At 42.0% G+C, this 13,007-nt stretch overlaps 1 protein-coding gene across 2 annotated transcripts in view; it reads right to left on the bottom strand.

Annotated features, from left to right (window-relative positions):
* PAFAH1B2 (platelet activating factor acetylhydrolase 1b catalytic subunit 2) overlaps positions 1-13,007 on the bottom strand; it is a 395,905-nt gene that overhangs the window by 92,455 nt on the left and 290,443 nt on the right. For both annotated transcript variants that reach the window (XM_044080967.1, XM_044080966.1), the window contains one exon: positions 185-301. In XM_044080967.1, the coding sequence (XP_043936902.1) occupies positions 185-301 (117 nt within the window). The remainder of the gene's footprint in view (positions 1-184; positions 302-13,007) is intronic.

Consider the following 13,007-nt stretch of genomic DNA (forward strand, 5'->3'; position numbering starts at 1 on the left):
ACAAAAAAGGGGGTACACAATAGCAACAGTACAAACTAAACGCAAAATTAAAACAAAATTTACTAGTACATTGAATCAAATGCTAAATCAAAAGTATCGCAAACTTATGGGGCAACTCTTAGTGCAAACTGGACCAGGAATAAAATCTGTCCTGCAAATTATATACAGATTGCTAACAACATACCTTGGGTCTAATATTCTCCAGTTCTCCATTCTGAAGTCGCCACAGCACCTGTCTTGTCGTGTCTCCTCCAATTCCAAAATTCAGTGCATGAAGAGGAGAAAACAGCTCTCTCCACAGCTGTCAAAAAAGTGCACAAATAGCATAAACAATACAAGATTACGAAAAGCTTAACGAATCATCATGCATCCATTACAATATGTTCAACTTTTGCATGTTTACATGCTCTGCTTTTTGCCTCTTGATGATTGCACCTCTATTTCTATATATTTTTTCCTATTTTTATTTTTCATATATTTTCCATTATCAGCCTCATTTTCATCACCATCATTTTTACAATGTGAATATTTTATTGTATTCACTACCATTATTACAATGGAGCACCTTCCATATGTCGTAAATATATGTATCGCTTCTGACAATCGTTATCATTTTTTGTAATATATATGTATGTTTTTGCTTTGTACTACATAGTATTTTTTTTTTGGTGCTTTTCTCCCCGGGCCTCCACTGAAAATGGGTCCATCTCAAAATAAAATAAAGCAAAGACTCCTTTTTAAGATCCATTATGTTTTAAACCAAGACTTCTGTGAACTACAAGCCAGTGATCTTTTCTTTTGCAGTGCTCTGGTGTTGACAGAGGTGGCACTGCTGTCAAGACTAAAAGGGTAAACATTCTTTCATTCTTTGTTCAACAACCCTTTAATCAAATGTAGGCTTGCAGGGGAGCCAGAAACTAATCTTAAACTGAAAAAAAAAAACAGCCCCCTGCAGGATGCCCCACCAACCTAGCCACACGATACACAAACATCTACATGTAATTTGAAAGGTCACAATTCACCTACACATCTTTGAGACATGATAGGAAACTAAAGTACCAGGCAAAAACCCAAACAGAGAAAACAAGCGGACTCCGCAGAAAAAAAATACAGAGAATTAAATACTGTGATACAGCTTCTCTTACTGCATTGATATACTAAATGGGAGAAAATCCTTTTAAAAAGATGTACTGAATCCTTTATCCAAGGACACTAAGTCAGAAACTGAAAATGCATGTGCATCCTACTCTTGTGTCACTTAATGGTTAATATGACTCAAAATAGGCCTCTGGAGACTGCCATACTAAATAATTATTTTTAACCTAAATGTTTATTCTCCCACAGTGCTCTTCATAATGACACTGCTTTTCCCATTGCTTCAAAGTGTTTTGATCATTCAGTGATAGTAACCGTACTGTGAACTGCTAGGAATCTTGAAAAACTCTACAGCACCGGTTTGTGCATCACTTTTTAATAACCACCATCTTCTGATTTATGTTTTACCACCTTATAAACAGACTTACGTGGCTCTTTTCTGACCGAGTTGAGAAGTTTAGCAATTACTAAGCCTGATATGCTCACCCAGCTGTGACAGTTGAAATTGTAAGTATAAAAGAACATATGCTATAATATTTGATGCAGCAGGTATTTAGATAAAACTTCATCTCAAGATAGTCAAATAATTAATGCAAACACTATCACACTTGGTGCCTCTATATAAAGCCTCCACCATGCTAAGATTTGTACAGGCATGGGCCAAAACCATGAATGTGTAAAACTGTTAAACTATGTACAAGAGTCAGAGGAAATGAATGGCAAAGTTACAATTGGCTTAGAGGAGTTGAGCAATAACACAGCTAAGCAGAATACTGATGATCTTGGAGAAGAAAAGGTGTGGAGATAAACCATGCAGTGGGCAAGAAAAGTTAAATACACAATACAGCAAAAGCAAAAAGCTTCCACACAGAAAAACAGTAGAACTGAAACAGCATGGACTATCCCTTGTCATTACACATTATAGAAAAAACTAAACATTTTTAAGTTTAACAAGAGATAACATGACAATAACTGATATACAAAAGAATTACAGTCACCGTTTTTAGTCTTGTAATTGCTGTAAAATTCAAAAAGAAATATATTGGCAGCACAAGTGTATGAAGTATGGGATGGGACAGGATAGGAAAATGACAAGTACAAAGTGCAGATTGTAGGTGCTAATGGCTCCTTTACAACGTAGGATAATTTGGTACTGCATACAAGAGATCTTTAGAGGAGTCTACCAAGGGAATGAATGCAAATACCTTCTACTAAAAACTCTGTACCCATGAACTACAACATAGGAGGTAGTATACTTAACACCGAAAGTGTGATAATAGACTTGGGACACAGGTAGACAGTAGTCTCTCCTTTGATAATCACATCGCCACGGTAGTCAGGAAATCTTCTACATGGCACACCTCATCACAAAAGGTTTCTCATCCAGGAAAAAAGAGGTAATTGTTCCCCTCTACTCATCACTCATTAGACCCACTATAGAGTACAATGCCCCTTTTGATATGTTCCTCACAAGACATCTACAACATTGGATCCTACCCAATTTGGCTTTGTCAAGGGCAGATCCTGCCTTTTGAACTTGGTCGACTTTTTTGAAACAGTCACTAAGGCCATTGATGAGGGTAAGGCAGTTCACACAGCCTACCTTGACCTTGCAAAAGCCTTTGACACAATACCCCACTCGGGCATCATAGACAAACTCACCAGCTTAAATGTAAACCCATATGTCACAAGATGGGTTGCAAACTGGCTCAAGGACAGAACCCACAAGGTCAGAGTTGCTGGAGCTATGTCAGACTCTAAGCCAGTCACAAGCAGTGTCCCACAGGGCTCAGTCCTGGGACCCCTCCTGTTCGGCATTTATTTTTCCGAGGTACAGGCAAACATAGGAGGATTGTGGCTGACAAAGTTCGCAGATGACTGCAAACTGGGCGCCATAATTGATACTCCAGCGGACACAAACATCCTTCAGAGAGGCCTCATAGAAACGGATAATTGGTGCCAGAGCCATGGCCTTAAGCTGAACGCCAAAAAATGTATAGTCATACCCTTTGGGAAAAACAAGGTACCGACAAATTACTACATAGGACGTAATCCGTTAAGTACGTAAGAGGTAATCAGGGACCTAGGGACCCAGGTTGACAGAAACCTCTCATTTGACACTCACATTGCCAAAGTGGTTAGGAAGACCTTCTATATTGCCCACCTTATCATGAAGGGTTTCGCATCTAGATCAAGAGAGGTCATTGTGCCCCTGTACTCTTCTCTTATCAGGCCAATGATTGAGTACAATGCCCCATTTGGGATGTATCTCACCCGACATCTGCAGCAGTTGGAAAGACCCCAAAAGTTCCTCACCAAGAGGATAAAGGGTCTTAAACATATGCCATATGCTGCCCGACTGAAAAAACTCCAGCTCTATTCAGTCGCATACCGACTACTCAGAGGTGATCTGTGCCTGACGTACAAGGCCATGTCCAATCCTGAGTTAATGGACATGCTCCACCTCAGAAAATCCAAATCCATCAGAGCCACGAGAACAAGTGACTTAAACCTCAACACAGAAATAAATAGAACGTGCTGGAGGGACAGATTCATAACCCAGAGGATCCCTACACTCTGGAACAGAATCCCAGTCCATGTTAGGCAGAGCCCCTCACTGACTCTATTCAAGAGAAATCTCGACGAGTGGATGGGAGATTGTAGGTTTACCCCGGGGGTCATCTCTGTGTCACTACTAGACAGAGGCATAGTAAACTAAACCCTAAAAGGGTGTAGTATTCTCATCCTAAGGGGTGGTGTAAGCCACATACACTCTGGCTAGGCTTATAAATGCCCTAGGGCAGATAGCCTAGTACGAACCTATGAACCTATGAACAACTGGAAAGGCCACAGAAATACCTCACAAAGAAGATTACCAGCCTCAAACAGATGCCCTATGCAGACCGTCTCAAAAAACTCCAGCTTTACTCCGTCGCATATCGCCTACTCAGAGGTGATCTCTGCCTAACATACAAAGCTATGTCAAACCCAGAGCTGTTGGGCATGCTCCACTTAAAGAAATCCCAATCCCTCCGAGCTACACGCTCTAGGGACCTAAACCTTGTCACCACTATAAACGGAACATGCCAGAGGGATAGATTCTTGTCTCAGAGACTTCTCATACTCTGGAATAAACTACCTATCTATATCAAACAAAGTTCCTCATTAGCACTCTTCAAGAAAAATCTTGACGATTGGATGGGAAATAGGAAATTCACCCAGGGGATCACCTTTGTGGCTCTGCTCGACAGTGGCACAGGAAAATAATTTTCTTGGGTGGCAAAAGCCAGGGTACCTTTTTGGCTGGGCTTGTATAGGCCCCAGGACCGATAGCCTAGTACCTACCTATGAACCTATACTGTTCGAATTAAACTTACTGCTGACATGAAAGATATTCAACTTGAGGAGCAGCTTACAATAAATCTGAGAAATGCATGCTAGTATCTTATAAATGGGAACATTGGAGGAGATTGATGAGCTGCTCTTCTAATAAAGCTGGACTGTTAGAACAGGTAATTTTGGAGTAATGGCTACTGTGTCTGCCGAATAAGAATATTAGTTTAAACACAGAACAGGCAGCTCAGCTGCAGTCAAACATGAGAATGAGTGGAAACAGGCCAGCTGGGCTTGTTCCATAATGACTTTGATGCAAAGCTTCCCCAGCAGTTATTGTCAACAAAAGTTAATGAAGCAGTTAGTCTACTTGGACCGTACTTTTACTTGCATTTGTCTTTTCATCAACAGTAAACACATCTCTAATCAAAGTTCATAGGTTCATAGGTTCATACTAGGCTATCTGCCCAAGGGCATTTATAAGCCTAGCCCATAGTTATGTGGCTTTCGCCACCCCTTTAGTTTGAATAAAAACTATGCCTATCATTTTGCTGTGCCTCTGTCAAGCAGTGACACTGAAGTAATCCCTGGGGTATATCTGCAATCTCCCATCCATTGGTCAAGATTCCTCTTGAACAAGGCCAGAGAGGTGCTCTGCCTCACATGTACCGGGATTTTGTTCCACAGCATAGGGAGTCTCTGGGTGATGAATCTGTCCCTCCAGCACGTTCTATTTATAACCGTGTCAAGGTTTAAGTCTCCCGCCCTTGTGGTTCTGAGGGATCTAGATTTTTTGAGGTGAAGCATATTCATCAAATCTGGGTTTGACATGGCCTTATATGTCAGGCACAGGTCACCTCTGAGCAAGCGGTATGAGACTGAATAGAGCTGGAGTTCTTTCAGTCGGGCAGCATAAGACATATTTTTGAGACCCTTTATCCTATTGGTGAGGAACTTTTGGGGCCTTTCAAGCTGCAGCAGGTGTGTGTCAACTCAAATCTGAATTTCACTGAAGTTAACACAACTGCTGCTGAATACCTTTTATGCCATTCATACTACATTGCAAGGAATGTATGATCCAGTGGTCCCTGCAACTGTTCAAAATGAGCTTTTCTCCCTGGGCCTCCAGTGACAATGGGCTCCAATCAAGTCTGACTTTCACGGTAATCAAATGTCAATAAATAAATGTTTCAGAGAGTTATATGAATGTGTAGCAGGGAATGAAAATACTGCTACTTACATAACTCACCTGCTTCAAGGCATGTAAACATTCAGGTTAAAAACTGGCAGAAACGATTTACTTGCTGCTAACTAAATTCCGTTTTTCACACATGGGATGAGGGGGAGAAGGGCCGGGGAGAGAGGAGGATATATAGCAATTGTGCTATCAGACAACATACAGGTATTGGGAAAGGGCCTGGAGAGGGGTACACAAGTCATGGAAATGAAACGATGGCAAAACAGTGTACGGCCAGGGATAGTACTGTATGCAAGCTTTTGTGAGTCCATTTGTACACAGTTTTACCAAGGAAGTCTTGCATAAATGATGCAAATGTTTATTCTCATAATTCATTACAAAACAAGGTAAAACTTAAGAGCATCTTGGGTAATTTGGTAGTTGGTTAACAAGGGAAAATGCAGGGCATTTCCACTAGAACACTAAGGAAAGGGATTTATATAGTACGCATTGAATATGTCTGTTTATATGGAATATTAATGTGCTAATTAGCCTAAGAAAAACTAACAACTGACATGGACGCAATAGTGGCTGTGGGAGTGCAACAGATGAAGATGAATCTTGATATATATATATATATATATATATATATATATATAAATATAAAAACACAAAGCATTACACAAAGGTATTCTGGTGAGGAGTGAAGTGTCATTCTTTAAAGGGGCTAAGCAAAGGGGAAGGAGTAGTCCTCTACATAACACGTCTCCTGATAGTGGAAGAATAGCAAATAAATGACTGAAGTAGAAATTAAGGGTTTCCTTGTTAACCAAGTCTAGCACTTTCATGGTGTATATTCTGCCACGTTTAAGCAGACAAAAAAAAAATACTGTTGCCTTCAAGGAAGATATACCCCACACATGTGCTCTGGTGCATGTCACTTGGACGAAGTACCTTTTGGTTGAAATTTTGACCAACTATGGTTTATACAGTTGGTAGCTTTAGGCATAGGGACTGGGGGAGAATTTCCACAATATCTGGAGATCTTTGCCAACTATAATCTACAACTTCGGAATCTGTGCTACCCATTTCTCCCTGGTCATGAACTCCAAAGCTGAAGGCACAGAAGTTCTGCCTGCAATTCAGCTGTTGGAATGAAGTAGCAGGGAGTTTGGGAGGGATAACAGGAAGGGAGGAAGTACATGCAGTCATGGCTGCTCTCTATTACAGTACTGGCCCGGGGGGCCCTCAGGCCTCCCCTTGCCCTGACATTCCTGTCTGAACTAGCCACTCACCTCTGGCTGGTTCACCCATTCCTTGCCTGTGATAAGGATATGGTATAGAATGGCAGTTCCCATCACACCATGACACTGGGGGAGAAAAAGCTGTTTTACAACTTGCATTACTTCAACTCCTTCTTCCACTTTATTGAGCACTTTGGATGTCAGCTCCAAAACAGCAAGTACTTATCTACAGGTGCATTAAGGAGCTGCATTTTAACATCCCTTTGTGGGAGTTATAACCTCAGGCAGGCATGCATCCTAATCATGCAGTCCATTTCTGCTGCCGTGGATGCTGCATCCACAGCATCGTATCCACAATTTTGTGTTGTGCCACCTGACTGACAGTCTTTGTGAATGCTAAATCCCTTACCCTTAAGTTTACATAAAAGACACCTTTCCTAGTTTCTCTCCTAGACGGTTCAGGACGGCCATCTGCAACTTAGCGGTGTCTGTTGATAGCAAGAAAACCAGGGTAGCAAACATGTCCGTCTTCTCACCAGCTCTGTCCAAAGTCCTTCTACCTTTATCACTGAGAAGTTTATTACACCTTGGACCCTTCTAGATGCATGGACGCCACAGCTGGATCCACCACTGAGGTGACATCAGATGAATCTGTGAGTCTCACATCCTATAGAATCTGGTTTCTTAGGCACAAAGTCTGCAAGTTCAGTTCTTGTGAAACTGCCAGGAAAGCATCTGCCACAGTTTCCAGTGTTAAGAGGAACAGCCACTGGTTTGAAGGTATACAGGCCCAACAAATCAAAATACCTCTTTTGCATCTCAGATGCCTCCCTACCTTCCAATATGAAGAAGTCATTCATAATAGGAAGGGAAGAAAAGAACTCCTCCATAAGAGGAACCAAGGAGTTTGCATCGTCTTTGTCTATATCAAAGTCAACAGGGGAAGACATTTGAGATGAACAGTCCAATTCTTCCACCTCACTTTCTCGAGAGTTCTCAACCTGGGCAAAATGATCTCTTCCTCTTACAAGACAAGACTCCATATACTGAAGGTTCAGCATCTGGATGAAGGGCCTACAATGCCCTCATACCCCATGCAAGCCACAATTAACTATTCAGGTAGAACCTGTGAAAATCAAGGGAAAAAAGCATACTGGTTGCCTGTGAAATGAGTGTCTGCTTTGTGGAAGAAAACAGAGAAGTTTAGTTTGATGAGCTTTTTTTAAGGGAACGTGAACACTAAAGGTCATATCATTCACGTATGAAGGACAGACTTCTATACCAAAGCCCCAGACCTCCTCCTAATCAAAACTGTGGAGTCTCACCTTCTCCCTTTGAAACAATAATATGGGCCTACTTCACACTAGTCTGGGCTCACGCATCCATGCAGGACCTCTCCTGTTGACTGGTTGAAAATGCCCGAGTTCATAGCCATGGCAGCCTTCAAAGGAACATCATTTGCAGCATGGAGAAAAGGTGTTCAATCCAGGGGCTGTGAAAATATTTCTTTAAAACCAGCACCCTTCAAACCAGTAATGGATGATGGGCACCAGTATCATCTCCCCATGTGCATTTTGTCTTCTCTTTTCTTATACATGAGGTTTCAGAAAGAAGACATTCCACTTCCACTGTATGTCAGAGTGGACTGATCCAAGGATGCAAGCCTCTTCTGTTCAAGACAGTCCTGCAGGGTACACACTCTAGCATAAACTGTGCAAGGGTGAATCCCTAGCAGAAATCACACTTCTGGACATCATGGTCTGAGCCAAGAGAGAGCTGGGGGGCACAGTCCCCATGGTAATCTTTCTAAGAAATCAAATCTATCACAAATGCATCTACTTTTATGGGGCCAAGATACAAGGCTAACATTCAAAGAACAATCAAGTATTATTGATTTTCTCTGTTTACTAGGTTAGTCCCATTAGACCACTGTCCTCTTTTCAGGGGAGACCCTATACTGCCTAGGAGATATCTGGTCAGGGCACTGGGGAACATTCCACAGTTTTTTTTTTCCAGTAAATATCTTTTACATCTATGTGGTCTACTACCAACTCAGGCAGATGGGACCTCAGTTTAACATGTCATTCGCAGGACAGCACACTGAGTGCAGCAATTCCCCCTATGCAGCACTGCACTGTCACAGCTGGAAACTAATCCAAGTGCAAAGTATGAGACTAAAACTTACAGCCTTCTGATCATCCAGCACCAAAGAAGTGCATGCTACCTGTAGGAGCCACTGACAATGGATAACCATTACAAGTTACCAACCGTGTACAGCAAAGGGAAAAGAAAAAGTTTTCCCAAAAGGGCAAGTATCTGTTTCCAGAGCTCCAAAACCAGACAACCACTAAGTAGAAGATATATTACTATTCTCAAGGCAAAAGATTTCAAGAAGTCTGCAACAAAATGCATCAACAAAATTCTGAGATAGTGCAGGTGGATGATGACTTCATGCTGTGATGCCACAACATACCCAGAGCTAGGCATGCACTACACTAAGGTTAAAGAATTCAGAGTTCTAGAAATCAGACTAGATGTAGAGGGGTAGCAAAGTCCCAGTAATATGGAAACTCCTTACATCTAACCACCAGAACTATTTCTAACCTACCCACCTTTAAATGTTCTTTAAAAGACCTGCTTCCTGTGTCAATCCTGGCTGAATTTACTCACTATACTTAACTCACCCCCTTCAACCTAAATTAAACTTGACAGCCCTCTCCAGCCTCCTACTCTTTGCTTTTCCCACTACCTTCCTTTAGCCACAGCATCACTGCAGATCTTTCCCTTACTGCTTTCTCGTTCCTCCCTACTCACCTAAGCTACCTGAAGACACCCTGCCCTGCACTCTTCTTTCCATCCTTCTTCCTTCTACAACTATAACGTGAACACCATCTCTCATTCCAAGACAACACATTTTTTTCTTTGCACTCTACTATGAACCGTACATTCTATGTTCTTCTCATTTCAACATGTTTTCCACTCATGTTTTGTAGTGTAACACGATACTTTGTGATTTAAATATTTGTACTTCATTTATGAATGATCGTGACTGTGCAGCTTCTCTGCCCGGATCTATGATTGACTGGGCAGGCACTTTCTGCCCATTCAGACATTCCAGGTTATCAAATGTCAAAATAAATAAATAATTTAATTACCAATATCGGTCCCTTTGAGAGGTATCAAGTTTAAGAGGTCAAACACTGGACTCATCTCAGTTTGGATTTGTCAAGGGCAAGTCATGCTTATTCAATTTTTTTTTAAGGCCACCAAACAAATGAAAGCAAAAGGCACATACCGCATTACCTCATCCTGGCCAAAGTTTTATCATAATTCCTCACTCAGGCATAGCAGAAAAGCTAAATAAACTGGGAATAAACCCCTAATGTCACCCGCTGGATTACAAACTGGCCCACAGATAGGACCCAGGCAATCAAAATAGAGGAAGTTACCTCCACAGAGAGACCAGTCACCAGTGAAGTCCCCCAGGTTTCTGTGCTGAGACCTCTCCTGGCATCTACTTTTCTCAAGTAAAAACCAGTACCAAAGGGATCTGGCCAAGTTTGCAAATGACTGTAATCTAGGAATAGTCACTGAATCCCAAAATGACTTGGCCATCCTGCAAGGAAGTTTGTCCCAAACAAAAAACTGTTGCCAAAATCATGGACTGAAGCTATATACCAAAAAATGCATTACTGTATCCTTTCGGAAGTCATCTACCTCAGAGAACTACCACTTTGACAATACGCCCTTAAAAGTTAACCCAGCTGTTTGGGATTTGGGAACATATGTGGACAGTGACCTAACTTTTAACCAGCAGGTGTCTACTGTTGTAAGAAAGGCCTTCTGCACAGCACAGCTTATCAACAAAGGGATTGTGTCTAGATCTATGGATGTCTTTGTCCCCCTTACCCAGCCCTCATAATGCCAGTGAATACAATGTCCCCCTTTAGCATGCATCTGCCCAGAAATATGCAACTGGAATGCCCATACAGATACCTTGCTAAAAGGAAGCAAGTCCTACATGGACCGGCTCAAAGCCCTGTCACTATATTCTGTATCCTACAGACTGCTACGAGTTGACCTGTATTTTGCACACCAGGCATCCTCTGACCCATTACTGATAGATTTACTGCTCATCAGCACATGTCAAATGGAATCAGAAATACTCTGTCTAGGGATCTAAACCTCTTCTGCATCAACAGAATGTTTGAGAGAGACAGGTGCATCTCGCAGAGGATACCGTTGATCTGGAACAGATGCCCCATCCAGATAAAACAAAGTTCATCCTGTAAATATTCAAGCGCAACTTAAGATCTATAGAAAGGAAACAAAAAAATTACCCCACGATTGTCTCCTGTACTACTAATACACAGAGGAAGCTCCTAAATGCTTTACCCCATGCATAGGTCCCCCTCCAATTATCTACAGTATGACCTAGTTTTTTTTATTAAGGGTAGGAAGCATGGAGGTATTTAGGTGAAATGGCAGTGGAGTTTTTAACCAGATTGTTTAATGAAATCTTGGAAAGTGACAGGATGCCTGAGGAATGGAGAAAAAGTATTTTGGTACCGATTTTTAAGAATAAGGGTGATGTGCAGAGCTGTAGTAACTATAGAGAGATTAAATTGATCAGTCACAGCATGAAGTTGTGGGAAAGAGTAGTGGAAGCAAGGTTAAGAAGGGACGTGATGTTTAGTGATCAGCAGTATGGTTTCATGCCAGGAAAGAGCACTACAGTTGCGAGGTTTGCTCTGACAGTGTTGATGGAAAAGTACAGAGAATGTCAGAAGGAGTTGCATTTTGTTTTTGTAGACTTAGAGAAAGCATATGACAGGGTGTCTAGAGAGGAGTTGTGGTTTTGTATGAGGAAGTCAGGAGTGTCAGAGAAGTATGTAAGAGTGGTACAGGATATGTACGAGGGTAGTGTGACAGCGGTGAGGTCTGCAGTGGGAGTGACGGATGCATTTAAGGTGGAGGTGGGGTTACATCAAGGATCAGCTCTGAGCCTTTTCTTATTTGCAATGGTGATGGACAGGTTGACAGACGAGATCAGACAGGAGTCCCTGTGGACTATGATGTTTGCAGATGACATTGTGATCTGTAGTGAGAGTAGGGAACAGGTGGAGGAGACCCTGGAGAGATGGAGATATGCTCTAGAGAGAAGAGGAATGAAGGTCAGCAGGAATAAGACAAAATATATGTGTGAAATGAGAGGGAGGATAGAGGAATGGTGAGGATGCAAGGAGTAGAGGTGGCGAAGGTGGATGAGTTTAAATACTTGGGGCCAATAGTTCAGAGTAACGGTGAGTGAGGAAGAGAGGTGAAGAAGAGAGTACAGGCAGGATGGAGTGGGTGGAGAAGAGTGTCAGGAGTGATTTGTGACAGACAAGTACCTGTAAGAGTGAAAGGGAAGGTCTATAAGAGGGTAGTGAGACCAGCTATGTTATATGGGTTGGAGACAGTGTCATTGACAAAAAGGCAGGAGTTTGAGCTGGATGTGGCAGAATTAAAGATGTTAAGATTTGCACTGGGTGTGACGAGGGTGGACAGGATAAGGAATAAGTATATTAGAGGGTCAGCCCAGGTTGGAAGGTTTGGAGACAAAGCAAGAGAGGCACAATTACGTTGGTTTGGACATGTGCTGAGGAGGGATGCCGAGTATATTGGGAAAAAGATGCTAAGGATGAAGCTACCAGGTAACAGGAAAAGAGGAAGGCCTAAGATAAGGTTTATGGATGTGGTGAGAGAGGACATGCAGGTGGTTGGTGTGACAGAGCAAGATGCAGAGGACAGGAAGAAATGGAAACAGGTGATCAGCTGTGGCGACCCCTAACGGGAACAGCCAAAAGATGACGATGATGATGATGATGATGATGATGAATAATCATCAGCCATGAGATGGGCAAGACCAATCTATACCAAATGGAATGGTTATTTTGAGCAGAAAGAGGGAGATTGGCTTGGTCTAAAATAGCTCACAAGTGCAGCTAGTCTAGTTTCTTACCTACGAACTGCAACTCGCAATACATAACGATTTCAAACTCCACACGCTGTACTATGCAAACTAGGAATACCTGGCATAGTTGTACTGTTTCTTCTTCTCTGCAAGAAACCTCCTAAGGAGTGGAACTCAGGAGGAAAGCAAAAAGGAAACTGCA

This window comes from Protopterus annectens, chromosome 8.part0 (assembly GCF_019279795.1).
Source record: "Protopterus annectens isolate FY-2018-M chromosome 8.part0, PAN1.0, whole genome shotgun sequence".
Lineage (NCBI taxonomy): Eukaryota > Metazoa > Chordata > Ceratodontiformes > Protopteridae > Protopterus > Protopterus annectens.